Source organism: Zootoca vivipara, chromosome 4, assembly GCF_963506605.1.
Source record: "Zootoca vivipara chromosome 4, rZooViv1.1, whole genome shotgun sequence".
Taxonomy (NCBI): Eukaryota; Metazoa; Chordata; class Lepidosauria; order Squamata; family Lacertidae; genus Zootoca; species Zootoca vivipara.
The window spans coordinates 39,417,052-39,438,201 of NC_083279.1; the positions used below are offsets into that span (position 1 = coordinate 39,417,052).

The window sequence follows — 21,150 nt, forward strand, 5'->3', positions numbered from 1 at the left end:
TGCTATATGTGAGGTTACAGGGAACCAGGCAGAGGGCCTTCTTGGTAGTGGCGCCCGCCTTGTGGAATGCCCTCCCATCAGTTGTCAAGGAAATAAACAACTATCTGACTTTTAGAAGACATCTGAATGCAGCCCTGTTTAGGGAAGTTTTTAATATTTGATGTTTTATTCTGTTTTTAATCTCTTGGGAGCTGCGCAGAGTGGCTGGGGAAACCAAGCCGGATAGGTGGGGTATAAATAATAATAATAATAATAATAATAATAATAATAATAATAATAATAAATTATTCTTTATTTTTTTATAAATTGAATTTGCTATTTTAAAGGCATAGTTGCCTTGGTAAAGAGATCTAGCATAATACATTATGTGGCATAAAGTGAAATGATAAGATGGAGACACTTTATTGTTATGGATTATTTAAAGACTTCTTACTTTTTCTCACATAATCTGATAATAATGTTTATTAGTTTTCGATTACAATCCAATAATAGACTCATTATAGCAATACCAATTCATAATACAGTGGTACCTCGGTTTATGAACACAATTGGTTCCGGAAGTCTGTTCATAAACTGAAGCGTTCATAAACCGAAGCGAACTTTCCCATTGAAAGTAATGGAAAGTGGATTAATCTGTTCCAGACGGGTCCGTGGAGTACTCAATCTGAAGCGTACTTAACCCGAAGCATGGGTGTAATTGGTTCCGGAAGTCTGTTCATAAACTGAAGGGTTCATAAACTGAAGCGAACTTTCCCATTTAAAGTAATGGAAAGTGAATTAATCCGTTCCAGATGGGTCCGCGGCGAGGTTCCACTGTACAATTATTAATACCAGTCGTTCAAGTACTGAATTATATAATTTAGATAAGGTGGCCGCCTATGTGCTAGAATTGATGGGTTGATTATTTGCTTCATTTCTGCACTCCAGAATCTTATTAATTTCCATTACATTCCGGTCATAATAACAATCCCTTATACAACAACTGCAATATTAATAACTTCTATTTGTGTTGACACATTAAATGATTTATTTTATTTTTTAAATTCTCACATAATCAGTCATCCAGTTGCCATCTTGCCCAAGGGTAAGTTTCTCAGGTTTTTAATCAAAAACAAGGCTCAGCAACACATATTGCCTGAGCTCTCACTTGTGCTGAAGTCTGGAGAAAGAAAGAGCAGGAGCTTTCCCCACTGTTTTTCTCGTGTCTCCATTTCCCAGCAAAATTTTGCTCGTGCCCGAAACTAATTTATGGGTCCCTGCACTGCTACTGAGGACTGTGAAAGGCTTAAGCAGGAAACCCAACCATTCTGTCAAGTTGGTACGCCAGATGTGCCTGAAGATAGCCATCCCCACCCCTGCCAAAACTTGCTAGATGTGAGGTGTTATAATTCTTTTGAGCTGCCTGGATTTGTGAAAATTGATTAGTATTGGCTAAAGAAGCACTAGAAAGGCACCTATTTTTATACTTATGCCTGAGCGGAGATTTTGGAATGTTTCTATTGGAATTGAGAGCTAAAGCATAACATCTCGTCATTAACTGTCAACTGTCACATCAACTGTCATACATCTACCAACATTCTATTTCTCCTAAAGTTACTGTAACTAATATCACAGGGTAGTGGGGGCAGAAGTGACACAAGGTTTGTTTCGGGAATTAATAAGACAATAAATGGTTCCTAGCCATGATGGGTTTGTTTTACCTCTACTATTTATCTCCACTGTGCCTCTGAATACCAGCTGCTAAGAGTCCTACAGATGGGAAAGGTGTTGTTTTGCTCAAAGCCTGCTTGTGGGTTTCCTCAGAAGCATATGTTTGGTCTCTGTAAGAAGCGGACATTGGACTAGATGGGCCCACTGATTTTTTGTTCATAATAGCTATAGTCTAGACTCCCTTTTGCCAGGTTAATCGGAATAAATTGTGAGCACATAGAATGAAAACATACTCCCAGAGGGACACAGTTCTTTTCTTCTGCCATTTTTTGGCATCCTTAACTTTCATTTTCTTGGACAGAGATCTTATAGTCGAATAGCAAGTTTTGTGGATAAGAATTGCTCTCATATATTATAGTCAATGCCTGTTGTCTTTGTCTTTGTCCATGGAGTTTTCTTGGCAGGGATCCTGGAGTGGCTTGCCAGTTCCTTCTCCAGGTGGATCACGTTTAGTCAAAACTCTCCACTATGACCTGTCCATCTTGGGTGGCCCTGCATGGCATAGCTCATAGCTTCTCTGAGTTATTCAAGCCCCTTCCCCATGACAAGGCAAAGTGAGGAGGAATTAAAGAACCTTTTAATGAGGGTGAAAGAGGACAGCGCAAAATATGGTCTGAAGCTCAACATAAAAAAAACCAAGATCATGGCCATTGGTCCCATCACCTCCTGGCAAATAGAAGGGGAAGAAATGGAGCCAGTGAGAGATTTTACTTTCTTGGGCTCCTTGATCACTGCAGATGATGACAGCAGTCATGAAATTAAAAGATGCCTGCTTCTTGGGAGAAAAGCAATGACAAACATAGACAGCATCTTAAAAAGCAGAGACATCACCTTGCCAACAAAGGTCCGTATAGTTAAAGCTATGGTTTTCCCAGTAGTGATGTATGGAAGTGAGAGCTGGACCATAAAGAAGGCTGATCGCTGAAGAATTGATGCTTTTGAATTATGGTGCTGGAGGAGACTCTTGAGAGTCCCATGGACTGCAAGAAGATCAAACCTATCCATTCTGAAGGAAATAAGCCCTGAGTGCTCACTGGAAGGACAGATCGTGAAGCTGAGGCTCCAATACTTTGGCCACCTCATGAGAAGAGAAGAGTCCCTGGGAAAGACCCTGATGTTGGGAAAGATCGAAGGCACTAGGAGAAGGGGACGACAGAGGACGAGATGGTTGGACAGTGTTCTTGAAGCTACGAACATGAGTTTGACCAAACTGCGGGAGGCAGTGGAAGACAGGAGTGCCTGGCATGCTATGGTCCATGGGGTCATGAAGAGTCTGACACGACTAAACAACAACAACAATTATAGTCAATAAATTTGTACTTACAAAAATATGTTCCTGTTATATTGTATGTTTAATTAATTTGGCAATCCCATTTTCCCTTCCTTAGTTTAAAAATGAGCTGTGTACATGCTGGGGGTGGGGTGGGGATCCTTGTGCAAAAGAGGTAATGGTTCAGAGCCCAGTTGAGCACCTGTGTTCCAACTCAGCATTTTGTTGCAAGCATTAACTTTCTTTCTTAAAATGCCACCTTTATTGTAACTTGTCAAACAAATATTTAAAGTAAATCAAATAAGACAGAACCACAATTTAAAACTCCACAAAGCATAACACACATGAGGTGGGATTTAACTCAGAGTATGCCTGTTGAAATCAATGGATCTAACTTAGTCATTTTCATAAATTTCAATGGATCAGCTGTGAGTGAAACTTAATTGAATGCCACCCATGAAAATTATTGTTTGTAAGGCACTGAGGAGTGTCTACTTTTGATTGTGCTCCATTTAGTTAAACCAACTATTAAAATAAATGTGCTAGCTCACATGTGCACAGTGCAAGCCACAGCTACATCTGGATTATTAAGTAACAATAGCAAAAAAGTTTTTTTAAAAAAGTTTAAAAGCTTTTTAAAGTTTTTTAAAATGTAACTAAGTATATTTTAAGGATAAGCTTCACAGCATATTGGAAGCTTTTCCTAGAAATATCCACACATTGATAAAAGCTACTCAAAGGAAGGCAAGTGTTAATCATCTGCAGCCCACATGGTTATACAACATGAATATGTTGGTTATGAATGAGTATGGTCATACCTGTTGCTGTAAATATGTGGCTTTTGACTTCAAGCTTGGAGGACATACAAAATGTTAGCCCCTGGCAAGAAGAGGGCCACCTCTTCTGCAGTTAGTAGATACAGTTTCGTCTACATGAGATTCAAGATTCAGTTTCCTGTATTGACAGAGTACTTCAGTTTGTATGTCACACAGATGAAAGTGGGTCTATAGAGAGGTTAAATTGATTAAAGGCTTAAAATTGCTTTACAGGATATCAGAAAAGTATACTTGTTTCTTTCCCTAGATAAAGATTATATAGTCTGCCCGAGTTTGTCAATATTTTTTGGAAACAAAGCATGCAAGAACTTTTTAAAGCAATTTGCCATGTATGCTTAGATTTTAACCGTCCTTGGGCTTTTTGTGTGCTTTCTATAAAGACGAAGAACTAACTGTTTTCCCAATTTCTTTTAAATGCAGAACTATGGACTGGAAACTGAAAACCTAAAGACACTTTCTCACAAGCTAAATGCATCTGCCAAAAACCTTCAGAACTTTATCGCGGGAAGAAGGAGAAGTGGTCACTATGATGGCAGAACCAGCAGAAAATTACCAAATGATTTCCTTACCTCAGTGGTGGATCTGATTGGAGCAGCAAAAAGTCTCCTGGCTTGGCTAGACAGGTAAATCATTTCAGGACTTTCATGGATGACCATTTTAGTCATGCAGATTCACCTACATGTTCATATGCTGTTAGAACTCTATATTATAAAGTTATATCTGCAAGTAAGTTACCTGTTTTAAAAAAATAGGAACTATTACACTATTCGGTCTGGATCTGCAAGTGTGGTAGAAACTGTCTGAACACAAGTTTTCTCTCCTGAAGACAAATCCTCAGAATGCAAAGAAAGTATGTTGAAACAACTTCTGCCATATTTGGAATATATGTCTTCACCCATCAGGAAGGAGCAAAATAATGACAGGTCTTGGTACTTTGTTTCTTATTATTTGTTTCATTGAAACATTTGTATTTTTATTTCACTGAAATGTGTATCTTATTTTTAAGTTTGAAAATCCGCATTCCCCCAAATCAAATAAAATATTAAAACTACCAAGATAGGCCACCCAGAAAACCCCCAAATGCAAAGGAATGATAGCCTTTGGGGCCAACTGCCTAAAATATGAAACTCCAGCACACAAGACTATAGCTACCTGCTGCATTCCAAGGCATAGATGTTCAGTGCAGGTAGGGCTCATATGAAGGGCTAACTAGGTATGAAGGCAAATTTGTTACATGCAATTCCATTTTATTTTCATTAGGACCAGAATGCATGGTGAGAGGGGTTAACCCTTTCTTCACTTGCCATGATCCTGATGAAAATTGGCTCCACAATCTACTATTAGCTAAGAAAGAAAACCTTCATTGGTACCCCTGTTTGTGTTCTGTGGAGTGAAATTCTGAACCACACATCCATGGTAGCTATTAAATGTAAAAATGGGGAAAGAAACAAATATTCAAAGGTGGGTCTTCATATTTATTTGGCTCAGAGTATTAAAGATGTAAATGTCAATATTGCCAGTTTGAATTATCCCCTGAAACCAATTGAGAGCTAAGATAGTGGTATGATTGGGGTAATATGCTCCAAGCACCCAACTCCAGTTAATATCCTATTTACAGCATGTTACAGAAATCCCATATGGATGTAACCCAGGCATGGATTACTCTGCCTGCTCATTCTTCTTTCATTTAAATTTGACCTCAGTATTTAGTGGGGAAGTCTTCAAGGAAAGAGTAGATGAATTTGGAAGTGAATCACATTCCTGTTAATTGTATGTGCTTCTGCTTACCATTAGGCCTATTATTAGAAAGACCTGCATCTCTGTTTCTTTCTTTATCTCTCCAGAGATGAACTTCCAAATGAAGTCTCAGTCTTCTCTATTGCTTTTCTTGAAGACTCAGTAACTTTATACAGCATATTAGTGGTGCCAGTGTGGTAGTGGTTAAGAGCGGTAATTACATGTTACCCACAACTACATGTTCTTCCTAGGGAAAAAACAGCTTTGGGGAATGCACGGAGGAATTCATGGAGGAGAAAGGTTGAGAGCCAGTGTGGTGTAGTGGTTAAGAGCGGTAGACTCGTAATCTGGGGAACCGGGTTCGCGTCTCCGCTCCTCCACATGCAGCTGCTGGGTGACCTTGGGCTAGTCACACTTCTTTGAAGTCTCTCAGCCCCACCCACCTCACAGGGTGTCTGTTGTGGGGGAGGAGGGGAAAGGAGATTGTTAGCCGCTTTGAGACTCCTTCGGGTAGTGATAAAGCGGGATATCAAATCCAAACTCTTCTTCTTCTTCTTCATTTTGGTTAGTGGTTACCTGCCTCTATCCCGTAGCTTAAAACATTTTGCCATTGTAGGGACACACATGTAACAGAGCATTGCCCAAGCTTGCTGTCCCGTTGTTAAAGGATCTATACAGCTATATTTTACTCTTCGATACCCTGCAGTTTTTCAGAAGATAATAGAATATTTGATCTACAATATGTTATCAGGAGCCCAATAGTTTAGCAGCTGCAGTGTTTGGAATAATAGACTGCACGGCATGGTACCTTACTAATCATGTATGTGAATCTTAAAATCCAATGCAAGAAACTCACACTAACAACATTTTAACAAGATACCAAAGAGCAAAAATGAAAGTGATTTACCATGGATAGTAAAGTTCTCCATCTTGTGTACCTACTATTGTGGAAGAAAGTTGTTTTAGAAGCTGTGGTTGCTAACTGTTCTTATATATCCTGTTCTATCCTCCTTCTCATACCATGTAATACTGTTTTCTTTTTGCATAATTGGCTTCAATGGTCTCGTTCCTGTGTTCATGCTTCCCCAATCTTAAAGCCTCCAAAGCTAATGTGCTGTAGAATATGTTAAGAATGAGATGAATATTTATAAGGTTCTTTTTTTTACTTGCTTTCTTTAGGACCACTTCACTCTTTCCTGGTCCACCTGTTGAAACAGCCATTTCACTGCAGTATTTAAATCTGCTCCATTTGGCAGCAGCATTACACCTCACCCTTCCTTCAACTCACTGGTTTCCTCTGAGATTTCTGTTGTTTTTCCCCATCCTTCCATGCTTTTAGTGTTGAATACAAGTGAGGGGAGATGGCAGGAGAATATTTTTTTTACAAATGCTTCATATTTCCATCTGAAACAAATTTAAAGGGTGAGAAGTATAGGACCAGGAACTTATCAAAGAAATGTCCTTTAAAAAATATCATCGAGATGGAAAGTCTTGAGCAAGCTTAATATACAATTCTTTATAATTTGGCAGTCATGCATGAAAGAGTTTAAAAGAATCTGGCTTAGAATTTCACTCAACATGATTCTTTTTGTAGCTATACTCTGCTGTCTCATTTTATAGAAAAGTACTAATGAGAGCCCCAGAACCAAACACTGTTACCTGATTGTCTGAGATAAATCTTTCCTCCCGTTTCCCCTTATTTCTAATAGAGCATGCTAAAAAGCTCAAAAGACTGTGGTAGTTCATAATATAGATAATGTTGAAGATTAAAGTGCTTTGAATGGAAGTTACAAGTCAGAATGGGGTAGAGTTGCCGTTAGTGGTGTAGAAAAGTCCAGAAGGAGACATAACTTACGATGGTTGGAAAATGTGCTATGTTTCTGGTATGTGTTGTGGTTAATATTGTGCCCATGCTAAAATGTTCATGTTTATTTTCTCTCTCCTCTGTTTTTAAAAGAGGTTTTGCAGAAGTAGAAAAAGGCTTTTGAACACCCCCCCAGAACAAGCCAATGAATGTGTTGAGTGACCTTGAAATGCTATATGACAGTTGGGGAGTAGGGGAAGAAATGTAGGATAATGGAATGGGGCATAACAGAGGTGGGCATAGCTAACTGATTGCAATAGTGAAGAGGAACCTTGGGCACTGCATTAGTATGCAGCAGGTTCCAGTTATAGGTATAGAATGCACTTGGGCTGGGAAATCTAAAGGAAAATCTCTACTCAGTCACAAAGTTTGCTGGGTGGCCTTGAGAAGTCAATGTCTGTAAACTTAATCAAAAGGGGTACTACAGAGGGGGAGGGAAAGGGTTATCACACGTACACACCTGATTTTTATATGGGTAGTAAAAGTAAAAAATAACAAATGAGTCCCTCAGATTCAAGGATCATAAGCTGAAAAATTCACACTTACCGGTAGTAGAAGTTGTGTACCAGTAATTAAAATTTCCAATGTCCCTTTATATGAAGGGGGAAAAAACCAAAACATTTCTTTCATTTAAGGTCAATCATAGTGCTGTATTTCATAGTGCAGCCTAAATCAGTTCAATAAATGGGGCAACATTCCTGCCTTGGGATGTAAATAATGTTGTATTAGAGTAGCAAAGAATGGCATGAGAGGAATTTTCATCTACACAAATAATTATATACAACATTTATATAAATTTATGTTGTCTTTTGTTCTCTTTGGGGACCAATGTGTTTCTTCTTTTCTGGTTATTAACCAGTTTTGCCTAGTGGTTGGAGGGTATGGTTAATCTTCTCCCTTCAAATTTAGTTCCAGCTTCAGGTGGTAGAAGATATTTTTTCTCTTTCAATGTTCTCCAAAATACACAAATATTGTAGATAGCTATTTTTATCCATTTGGAAAACTTCAAAAGCCATAGGATGATAATACCCTTATTAAGTCCTGACAATTCAGAATGTCATATTTATGAATATAAAACACTTCAAAGTAGTAAGTTTCAGCAGTGGCCACATGTAATGATCTTGTACTGTACCTGCTTGCAAAGCAGTGTATTACAGGACTAGGGAAACTCAGCCCGCCAGTCGTTTTGGGACTAAAACTCCCATCATCCCTGGCTAACAGGACCAGTGGTCAGGGATGATGGGAATTGTAGTCTCAAAACATCTGGAGGGCCGAGTTTGCCTGTGCCTGGTGTTTTGTATATAACTGTAGCATATTTGTTTTTCATAAACACTATTGTTGAAGTTGTCTGTGTATACTTGGTACTTAAAGAGAAACCATGATTTCATTTTATTAAACTTTTTCATTTTTTCAGATCACCTTTTGCTGCTGTGACAGATTATTCTGTAACAAGGAACAATGTCATACAGCTCTGTCTTGAATTAACAACTATTGTACAGCAGGTACGAGGTCACCTTCATATCTTGTTTAATTTTATTTTAAAAGAAGCATTTTGTGTAAAGATTGTAAACAGAGGTTTCCTCTATAGTCAAACCATTTTTATTTGCTTAATGACTAAGATATCTACATTGCCAGTTCCTGCCTGGTAATTTTATAATACTTCATTTTATGTTCATTTCCTTGTAGGGAGAGGAGAGGAAGAATGTGTCAGAAAATTTTGTATTCTTTGGAATTCTTAATGTTAAGTAATTCATTTCCAGTATCTTAGAGATGTTTCATTCACCACCTTGTGAGAAGGCAGGATATACATTTATTAAATAAAAATCTAATCTCCCCTCCCCAATGAAGAGGAAAGTATTCTGTTTTTATGGCTGTTTACCTATAACACTATAACAAGACAATTTATTAATTTGCACATTTGACTTTTCTGGAGTGGAAGGAATCAATATACACTGTTGATTTATTTATTAAAGAATATAAAGAAGGAACAGTACCACCAGACAGTTTAACACTAACATATGAACATATTAGTTTAGAAGTGAGTGGAACCAAAGTGGAGAAAAATCAGCCATCAGGATCATAGCTGTCTCCCATCTGTATTTTATTATAGCCTACTTTAGTCGGTGTCTCATTTTTCCTCATGCCCCTTTGGCATGTTTGAAAGATTGCTTCTGCACATGTAAAGTTGGCCCCTACTTATTTGAGATACAGTAAGTTACCTACAAGTAATGTTGATTTAATTGAACATGCATTCATTATAATACAAACAGCCTACATTTTATTGTGTTTCTGTGGCTGGACAGAGGGTGAGATTCAGTTAGTGCAAGCAGTGCTTTCTTATGCAGCTAGTGTTCCTGTTCATCCCCCTGCTGCAGCCCCCTGCACACTCCTGCACACAATCTGCTCTGGAAGGTTGGGGGACATTCTAGAGCAGATTTTTGTGGCATGCCAGGGGTGGGAGAAGGAAACTGGAAGTCCCATTGTGTAGACAGATTTCCATTGCATAGGATAATACCAATAATTGTCTTGTAAATTTTGTGTATTTTTCATTATACAATTTAAATTAAATACCCATGTTTTATTGTTTACATTTAGAAGTGTTGTGATGCTAATTGGGGACTATCATACTTCATCAAAATTTGTAGTTAATATTGAAGGTATCACATACCTGTTTTTAGTTCACAGCATTTGAGATTTATGACAGAATTTATCTGAAGGACTACTTTTGGAAGACCACTTTGACTGCATGGAGATTATATAAAATCAAATAATGGCAGGGATTATGCAATTGTTCTTACATTCATTCTTATGTTTGAAGGCATTTATAAAATGTATTGGGTTTGCGGCATGGGTTTCTTGGTTTAATTATTACTTGTTCACTGTGCTTGAGAAATATGGTGGTTTGGGGCTTTTGGGACATATTTACTTTATTAGTTGCATTTTGACAAATTGTATTCAGGTTTTAGAGCTGCCGTACGTATTTCAATTATAATCTTTTATAAATAAGTTCAATAAATCATGGTTAGTTAAATACATTTTATAAGTCTTTCCCTACAATTCATATATATAGAAGCCATTTTGGTGAGTTAGCAGTAATAATAATAATAATAATAATAATAATAATAATAATAATAATAATATCCACACATGAAAGTGGATCATGTGTTCTTGAACTATGCTCTTTTCTATGTAAAAGTATCAGTGAAACATTGAACATTCCATTCAAGCAGTTACTTAATATTGGTACTTAGGAAAGCATGGATTGTCTCTTCTTGATGTGTTCACCTGATAAAATAGTGCTGCAGCTTCCTAACATACCTTAAGAGGTATGCAGGGTAAGGTAACATACCTTAAGAAGGTTGCAGGGAGGGGGAGAAAGATATTTCTAGATTAGGGTCTGTTGTTTTTTCTTCGCATCCAAATGCTTCCAAGGCTTCCTTTTGGAATCTACAGTACAGTCGTACCTCGGGTTACGAACACCTCGGGTTACGAACAACTCTGGTTACGAACTGCGCAAACCCGGAAGTATTTTTGCCGCACGGGCGTGCGCAGAAGCAGCGTGCGGGGTATGCGCAAAGCGCGAAAATAGTGCTTTGCGCATGCGCAAAATGGCGGTTCGGGTTACGAACTTTTCGGGTTACGAACTGCGACCCGGAACGGATCGTGTTCGTAACCCGAGGTACCACTGTAATCACAAAGCCCTCTTGCAGATAGGTGTTGAAAGCCTCATCTACTTTTTGTTGATTAGGGGTTTCAGAACAGCAGAATGGTGAAATGTTATTTTTATTCATCTTGTTCCCACAAGCCCCTTGCTTATACTGCTTCAGGTGGAGGAAAGGGGCTTTGTGTTTTATGTTTCTATATATATTTTTGAAAAGCAGCATGTACAAAAATCTGATTGGTTTCCACATTGCTATAAGCATTGTGCATAGAACTGGTTGTCCTAAGTCTATCTCCCTGGCAACAAGAGCCTTTTCACAAGTTATATAATAAATTATGTGTACAGTCAAGGTCTTTTCATAACTTAAAAGTTTAATTTTTAAAAATTCCATTTGTAGAAAAGAGATAGGCTTCCAGTGGCTTTTCCTGTGGTTTAAAGATCACATTTATTTGTCTTAGTGCTTATTAGTGCCTTCTCATACTTCAACAGGGAAAGAATATTGCCCTGGGAGACAGCTGTGTGGGCATTTTCACCTACTTGCTAGACATTTCAGCTGACATTTATGTAGATAATACAATAGGCTTCCATCTTTAAGTTTAGTGTAGGTGTGAGTGCCTTCAGTTATTTCCCGCATATTCACCTCATTTCATTAGGAGAAAGATATATGAAAATTACTGTAATGCATTTCACACGGGACAAGCAAGAAACAATGAGTGAGGAAGTAAGTAGGTAGATCCTGGAATAACTAGATAGGTAGGATAATAATAATTTATATTTTTATGCTGCCAGCCGTTCTGGATAACTTCTAACAAATTAAAACATCAAACACAGGAAAACATAAAACATTAAAACCTTCCCTATACAGGGTTGCCTTCAGATGTACTGAAAGTCATATAGTTGTTTATTTCCTTGACATATTACAGGTGGGGATTCCACAGGGTGGGCGTGACTACCGAGAAAGCCCTCTGCCTGTATTCCTGTAACCTCAATTCTCTCAATGAGGAAGCTACCAGAAGGCACTCAAAGCTGGATCTCAGTGTCCAGGTTGAACGATGGGAGTAGAGATGCTCCTTCAGGTATACAGGGCCAAAGCCAATGGGATCCAATGCAGATCTTTTAGGATCAATGTTATATGGTCCTGGCAGCCAATATCAATCACCAGCCTGGTGCAGCCACATTCTGGATTAGTTGTAGTTTCCATAGCTGCCAAGTTATCCCTTATTTTAAGGGATTTTCCCTTATGCTGAATAGGCTTCCTCGCGAGAAAAGGGAAAACCTGGCAGCTATGGTAGTTTCCAAGTCACCTTCAAGGAAAGCCCCACATAGAGCGCATTGCTGTAGTCCAAGTGGAAGATAACCAGAGCATATACCACAGTGGCAAGACAGGATGCAGGCAGGTAGGGTCTCACCTGATGTACCAGATGAAGCTGGATAGATTTAATTGTTTGGAAGGTTTGGATAGCTAAATGGATGTGATGTAGATATATATTTGCAAGACTCAGAAGGAGATTCACCCATATGATAAAATATGAACAGTTGAGTATACATGTACTGTGATTTTGCTTTGAGCCATTATTTAATGGAAATTGACTTCCTGGTGCAGATCTTTGCATGCTCTCCCCAAAACCCTACAGCAGGGGTCCCAAACTGGTGATCTGTGGTATGTCTTTAAAAGTACAATTTAAAAAATCATATAACATGTAGCACAGCTCATGGCAGTTGCTACAACAGAGAGAATAATCATTAGCCCCATGAATATAGTTTTATTATTCCAGCGCCTTCTCAGTGACTCAAGCTTTGTGGAACTGAAGACATGTGCCACTTTTGCCTTAGTGGATGATAGATTATGCTCTAGCTGGATATTTTGAGGAAACAGTAGTAACTTGCTGTTTGCAAACATAATCTATATTTGTCCTGTATTGGTGAAAAGGGATCTAGTGGACTGAGCATGGGTGCTTTAGATGTGTGTACAGTTGTGCATGGCTGTTACTGTTGTAAGTTGAGCATGCTGTCATAAATTTAGAAAAACAATACAGCATTTTTACCTGGTGGCTGCATGAAATGTTGGATATGCCAATGTTTTCTTATTTTTTCCATTTTCCTTTACAGTAAGGATTATTTTAATTATAAACCTTAAAAATATGGAGAATTTACATTTTCTAGTTCTATGCATATATAGATTTATGTTGCAAGACAGATCTTAACGTTTAAGATTGTGAACTTGTTTGTTCACATTTCTAGGGCTTACATATTTTTGTTTCTATTGAATTAAAATAATATGATTAAGTATGCTTATTTATTTTTGGCACTGAGGATTGTATTTAAGTGTGTGTTTATATGTGTACGCGTGCTTGCATTGGTTATTTCATTTATTATTATTATTTTTTATTATTATTAAAACTATACTGTATTGATTTTCAGGTATAACAACTAAGGAGACAACAATAACATTGGTACCAACTCACCCTGCTTCCCAAAGTAGAGACAGTGTTAAAGAATAGGGTTTCTTATTTTCATTGTATGTTCCAACTTAACTGTACAACCATAATATATAGAAAGATTACTTTTAAAAGATAAAAATAAGAACAAGGTTCTATTCTTAAAACAGCCAGAGACAGCAAAACCTATTGAGCTCATTGTTGAAATAGATTCAACTTGGCAGCTATTTGCATTTTTTAAACAAGACTTTAATAAAAATGATTTGTAGAAATGTGAGTCCTTAATCTTCATGCTGTACCATTTCCCACTGATTTTAAAGTAGCATAGATTATCTTTGGGATTCATCATAAAACACAAGCTTTGACATGTGGTGAATATTGCAGAATATGGAGGCCAGGGTAAAACCAGGGAGGGGGAGAGTAACTCATTAAATTATCAGTGAAAGAGGTCAATATTTATTAGAAGAATATCAGTAAAATTCATTGGAAATGGTAGATAGGTCACTGGAAGAAAAAATATATAATTCTTTTTTAAACATCTTACTAAATATATATTTGTTGCAAAGAGAATTAAGAAATGAGGAATATGCTCGGTAAAATATCTGAGGCCTTACAAAATATGTAAAAAATATGCAGTTTCAAATATTAAGATCATTAATAACTAGTTTTCATTGGAGGATGCATTGCTTGGCTACTGCAGTGCATCTACTGTAAATGAGGGGGAAGGAGCACCAGTGTTTGTAATATTATTAATATATTGGAACAGAGTGAAAGAAGCAAAGATGTCCTGAAAAACTCTTGATTTGTTTTCGGGAAAGTTGTTGCTTTACTTAGTGAGTGGTGAGAGATGATCATGGGCTAGATTAAACGTAGTAAATGGAATCTTAACTCAAACAAGACAAAAGCGTTCTTGGGAAATGAACTAGGAATAGGGATTAACCCTGTTTTGGATAGGGTAGTACTCCCCTTGAACACTCAGTTTAGGAATACTCCTACATTCAACTTCGCTTCTAGATGCTCAGTAGAGGCCATGGTCAGGGGTGCTTTTGTCCAGTTTACGCTGGTGCACATAGTGGCACATTGCCTTATTTACACCAAATATTACTGCAGTGTGCTCTGTGTGGGGCTGCTTTTGAAGAGTCTCTGGAAATTTCAGTTGGTCTACAAAGCACCAGGAAAAGTTTTGATGAACACTCACAATTGGGTGCAGATAATACTTACTTTTACAATAGCTGCATGTTCAGATGTGATTTAAGGTGCTGGTTATTACCTTTAATGCTTTAAATATTCTAGGTGCAGGATAACTTGAGGGCTGTCTCCTTCCACATAATCCTGTCCTCTCTGAAAGATTTCACGCAAGGTGCTTTTGCATGGACAGGTGGAGTCCCCCCAACCCCAGGCGACTCCCGAGTGGAATAACGACTCAAGACAACGTGCTACGGGATTAAAATCGGCCACAACTTTATTAAAGTTTCAGGTGTAGGGAGACCTTGGCTTAGGCATTGGGCGTCTATCCCTCCCAGTCCCCGGCCAGGGATCTGGGGAACATCAGAGTTATCCAGTGTGTGGGGATTGGGCTGGCTCTGGAGAACATGTGTTCAAGCAGAGAGCCTGCCCCCTGTTTCACCGCTGTCACAGGGGAGAGCAATGGCATCCAATTGGCGTATAGCCAATGCCTCCCCTCAAAACAATCCCTTTAACGGGGAACCCTGGGATCACTGCCGCAAAGGGGGGGGGCTGGGTCACCGCTTCACACACACACACCCATTTAGGGCAGATCGACTAAAGGATTCTGCCCAATGCCTGAAACCGCCAAAGTTGTGACGTTTTGCTACGGGGAAGGCAAAACCTGCCAATGCAGAAAAATTCATTTACGGCCCTTCAACAGCTACCATGACATAGCAGCGTCCGCGTACCTGTGGAGAAGAGGTTAACCTGCAAAGGAAGGCTTAACTGAGGGAGGGCAGGGTGGGAGAAGCTCTGGAGCAAACTGACGATTCCCAGGTAAGATCCACCCTCTATTGTGTGGGTATGGCGGTCCCTCCCCTTACCTGGCCCAGGTCCCCTGGCAACGCCTCCCCAGTTGGGATTGAGTAACTGCTCGAGGTGGGCGGAGACCTCCAGATATCCAGCCTGGGGAGGGCGAAGCCAGGCTATATGGCCGGGAGCCGCATAGGTGACTTCCGGTCTGTCGCGGCGGAGAGAAGGACGCAGGGACCTCGCGCGCCGATGTCCCTGGCTTCGCGGAGGGGGGGGAGGTCCGCAGAGCGAGCGGATTCCCCGTAAAAACACCGGGTAGAGAGTCCCGGTGACTCATGCGCCCAGCGGCTGCTCCGTTTTTTTGCGGATCCCCCGCTGCCCGAGAGCTCAATAGAGCGATCGAGAGCCGGTGGGGTGGAACCACGGGAGCCATTTTGGGCTTGATCTTACCTCCGAGAAGTGAAGCTCCGAGTCCCGACCCGGCAAGCGGCAGATTCTTCCGAAATAAATTTGAACTTCCAAAAAAGTAAGTGGAATTGTGATTACGGACTTTAAATTCGTTAATTGGAAAAATAGGAGAGACTTTAAAGAAACGGAAGTCGGTCTCTTCCTAATGGAAAACTGGGAGGCGCTTTAAATAACCTTAAGCTGAACGACAAAGGACTTTTGAGATTGTGGACCCGAGAGAAAGAAGACCTTTTTGAACCCTCTCAACTCCCGAGTCCGGCTCCCCTTGAGGTACAGCATCATTAAGGGGGAGAGTGCTTTGACAGCTGTCAAAAAGCTGTCAAGCTGTCAAAAGACTGGGTGGACTGATTGTACTGTTAAAATCGGAAAAAATTGGATGAAAATGTGCTAGAATTATTTAATTTTGGATTTAAGATTGGAGTTGTGATTGAGTTTAAAAGACAAAGGAAAAGACCAGCCAAAATGGAGTCGACCGTCTGAGAGAGGAATTTTCCAGTACTTCTTTGTTCTCCACCTCCTGTTTGTCTGCGGTCAGGAGAAATATGAAAACAAAGTACTCTCGAGCCTTCCAGGAGGCTGTGCTGAACTATCTGCAAATATGGGAGGATATTTACAAGGAACGGCAGCATCCCAATCTACCAGCAGACGAGGATGAAGTCCAAGCCCAGGACATAGAGGAAAATTTGACTTTAGAGACTGTGGAGATTGAATCTGGATGTCAGGAAGAACAATTGGATCAAAATTTTAAAGAGGACTTGGACTTTAAAAAACATGTTTGGGATGAAGCAAAGCATGGACCTCAAAAGGAAGAAAATCAAGCAGAGCAAGACAATGAGAAGCAAAGGAATTTGAGGATTGATGGATTTGAAGATCCTGGAGGGGGTGAAATGTGGGATGATAAGGAGGAATGGAAAAGACAGGGGCAGGGGGGGACAAGGGTCTGGAGATGGACATGGGAAAGAATGGGTGTGGGGTGAATATTTTAGTTAAAAGACTTTGTTTTTGGTTTTGAGAGACGGTTTTTCGAAATTTTGGCTTGTTTAATGGAAATGCTGATCCAATTGGGGGAAAAGACTTAGGGAGAGGAGATGGAGTTTAAAAATGAATGGAAAAAGTTGTGCTTTCTGGAGGGAATTATAAGAGCAGCTTAGGAAAGAATCTAAGTGAATGTAAATTTTTGTAAGATAAGTTAGATTTAGGCAGAAAGCTGTCTACTCTTCTTTCCTTACTCTGAGATACTCAGTGGCAGGGGGTGCTCGGAGGGGTAAGGAGGGGATATAATGGAACCTTGGAAATGCTGTGCCTCACGGATTTCCCTTGTGGCAGGAGGGGGTCTGTGGGAGGGCAGCATGGAAAAGGAGGAGGGCTGAGTTAATATTATAAGAAAAGGATTTTAATCTGAAATAGAAAACCCGCCATCAATTTTAGATTTTGTTTTAAGGAAAACCAGGAGGAAGACTATCGAGGAAGTCACAAGTATAAGGTTAAGGTAATAAGAATTGGGGAGTTAAAACTCTCCCCTATTATGTCTGTATTATGTTTGTATTGTGTTAAGATATACTTATGAAAGAGTTGGGGGAATCCAATCCTCAGAACTCCTCCACTCCTGTCCTCTCAGTGGCAGGGCGGGGGAAGAGGGGGGAGGAGGGAGGGGGGAGGCTAAACCCAACTTACAATGGACCCCTTTGTTGCTCAAAGCCCACTGGTTTCACTGGTGGCAGAGGTGAACCAGTGGGTGGAGGGAGAACGAAGGGACAGTATTATATTGTATGTTTGTGTAGTTGTTTAGTTTTGTTTGTAAAATCAATAAAAATCATTTAAAAAAAAATATATGGCCGGGAGCCGCATAGGATCCGGGGGGCTGCGCACGACCATGCAAAAGGCACCCCCCCATTTGATGTGAGGAGCGGTCAGTCCAATGATGGAACATTGGAATGTCCAATGGGACATTGGAGATATATGCTCTGTGACTGCCTGGCCCTGAATTCTGGTCCACCTAATTGTTTTTAAGATATGCTGTATTTTTCAAGCATTACTGTCATTTGTAGGTCTCTTGCATTTTTTTTTGCAACAGAGATAAAAAGATTTAATGAATATAAATTTTTAATAAAATATGTCCTGTTCAGTAGTTAGCAGGGCTGTCTTTGGCCTGTACTCTATGCTGTTGGCTCCACTTCATATAATGTGTTGTGGTGTCAGTCTTGGCCCATGGTCTTGAGTTGTTGCTGTATAAATCACAGTTTCCTTAGATACTGAAACTCTCATGATTGTAGCTCAGTTTTGGACTGTTCAAACCTTTCTTCTTCTTCTTTACATAATGCACTTCTTTTCCTCATATATTGATAATGTGAGTTTGTATTTTGCTTTTAGAAAACTTCATCCAGTACTATCCATTCCAAGTGATTTACACAAACAAAATGCTTACTGTTTCTTTGAAACTACAGTATGTAGTTCCCATGGATACTGGCATCACAGTTTCTAAACTGCTGAAACTGAAGGAGCTGTACTTGAATTTAAATAGCTACGTCTTAATTTTGTTCTGTTGCATTATACTGTGTTTAGGTAGAGTTTTTTTGTGGGGAAAGGACCTTAACTAGTGTTAGAAACTGAAATATGAAAGCTAGGAGCTAAATGGCACGTTAAACCTAGATTATGGGCACAACAACGGAATGTCTAGGCACACTTTTTTATAACAAGAATACAGAGATGAAAATGAATTAACTGCAACTAAAATATTACGTTCATTTTTCATGTGGTCTAGTCCTTCCCCTGCCTACTCTCCTAATATTCTTAAGAGGGTCTCTTCTCCAGTCTCTAGAGAGTAGCTTGAAGTGGGGAGGCAGAAAAAGGTCTTCCTTTCCTTCCACTCTGCAGTTTTAATCTGAAATTTTAGGTGCAGTACGGCACCCAGAGCTCAAAAGCTGCTTGCACTAATGAAATTCCCTGTCATAAAATGCACCTAGAACAACTGGTGTTTTTAACACTGACCATAAAAAAGTTTAGAAGAGGTGGGAGTCCATAACAGTAGTGAAGCTCTAGCTGTGTTGAAGGCTGCATGAGCCTAGATATTTAGAATCATGTAAATGAGCAACTTTCATACTTATATTTCATAGTAAGCACTGAAAGTTGCTTTTTTCCATTGTGTATACTAATAGCCAGGACAGAAGACAGGTTGCTGAAAGCACATTTATGACTAGAAGCACTTAATCCTAAAACCTGGTGCACCTGCAAATACTTTACATTTATTTTTAGATATACTATCGACATTGCAAGGATAATAAATTCACTGTTGAAGCCAGCTGTGACATTAGTGAATGTTGTTCACATTCCTTCAAATTATTCTTTTTGAATTTGAGACTTCTGGAAATAGCAGGAAGGTTTTGAACACAGTCAGTGAGCTAAAGAAGAACCTTTCTGTGTCCTAAAGTGCTTTGGGGACCCTCAGATTCTCATTACTTCAAAGTGTATGCTGGTAACAGGTCTTTGCTCATAATTTTAAAAGTAAGAAGTCCCATCCTCCTTATAGCACTTTATGCAACTTGCTCCATGGTTGAATTATGCACACTTATGCTCATGTTATAAAATCTTCCTTGTAAGTCTTGGGCTTTGCCTGAGCTATAATCGACCCAACTTCCCCCCCCCCTTGTGTTCTGGATTTCCATCAGGTTGTATTCTGAGGAACATGGTTATGGTGAATTGGGCACTCAAATATAATTGCAGAAGAAAGGGCATTCTTTTTATTTTCTTAGGGGTTTTGTTTGTGTGTTTATTGGCTGCCTTCTATGTATTTTCCCCAAACTTGTGCTAGAAGAGCGGTGGTGCTTTGATCTATTTTCTCAGAATTAAAATGCATGTGCACAAAGAAAATGTTAAGTTTCCCTTCCACCAGACCAGATTGGCTCATCTGTTCCCTACATTAGCACAAGTGTGACTACAACGACTCACAGTGCAGTCATAATCACATCTACTCAGTTGTAAGGCACACTGAATTCAGTGGGATTTTTTCCCTAGTAAGTTGGTACAGCATTGCAGCCTAAATTTCCTAGAAACATTTCTCTGGCTAGTTTGCCTTTGTTTGTTGGTGACTCACAGCAGTTTTGTTTTAAGAATTGTTTTGGTAAAAAGGTACCTCTGAGGAATTGCAACCTTTGGTTGTAAGCCGTGTCTCCCAAACAATCACACCATACTTCATCTCCACTTCCAGGAAATTAAAAGTGTGCTTATTAAGTATCCTTAATAAGAAATACATCTGTACACCAATAATACAGCTTTAATCCTTGATTTGTAGTCTAAAGTCGTCATTTCTTTCTGACATGCCAGCTCATGAAAGGAATTCTTTTTGCCATGAAAAAAGGTCTGCTAAAATACCTCTCCTGGAAAAATTCCAGAAGGATAGCCATGTTTTACTTTGTCTGTAACAAATATAAGAAAGCATATATTAAAAATAAATAAAAACAATTTCATCATTGCTTAAGTGCCACTGGTCTCTTCAAATTAACCCAGAATGACCACGAGTTTCTCTGTAGTCCTTGCCATATTACCTAAAGTTCCTGCAAGATTTATCAAGCTTGCCAGCATGGGATACAAATGAAATAATAATAATAATAATAATAATAATAATAATAATAATAATAATAATAATAATAATTTATTTATTATTTATACCTGGCCCATCTGGCTGGGTTTCCCCAGCCACTCTGGGCGGCTTACAACAGAAAAATGAAATAAAATAATCTATTAAACATTAAAAGCCTCCCTAAACAGGGCTGCCTTCAGATGTCTTCTAAAAATCTGGTAGCTGTTTTTCTCTTCGACATCTGATGGGAGGGCGTTCCACAGGGCAGGCGCCACCACCGAGAACTTTGGAGTAATGGATGGCACCAACATGTCTCTATTGGTGCTACCATTAAAAAATGTTAAAGATGAAAGATAGGTTAGTAGTTTTACTCTCCAGTGTGGATAAAACGACCTGAAAACGTAGGCTTCCTTTCTACTGAGAAAAAAATTGTGATATTCCAGTGTTGAATTCCACCCTAAGTGGTTAAGTGTGCTTAGCAACAGTAGTTTTTCTGTATCTGCAGCCTTAGAATGGTGCTTCTACATTCTGCTTTCTAATTTTCTTTATAAATGTTTGATTGATTTATTCAAAAAGAAAGAAAGCTAAGAGCCTGGGGGCCCTACTGGCT

At 39.2% G+C, this 21,150-nt stretch overlaps 1 protein-coding gene across 2 annotated transcripts in view; it reads left to right on the forward strand.

Annotated features, from left to right (window-relative positions):
• Nucleotides 1-21,150, forward strand: part of CNKSR2 (connector enhancer of kinase suppressor of Ras 2) — a 144,177-nt gene that overhangs the window by 29,021 nt on the left and 94,006 nt on the right. For both annotated transcript variants that reach the window (XM_035115478.2, XM_035115480.2), the window contains exons 3-4: nucleotides 4,237-4,439; nucleotides 8,832-8,919. In XM_035115478.2, the coding sequence (XP_034971369.1) occupies nucleotides 4,237-4,439; nucleotides 8,832-8,919 (291 nt within the window). The remainder of the gene's footprint in view (nucleotides 1-4,236; nucleotides 4,440-8,831; nucleotides 8,920-21,150) is intronic.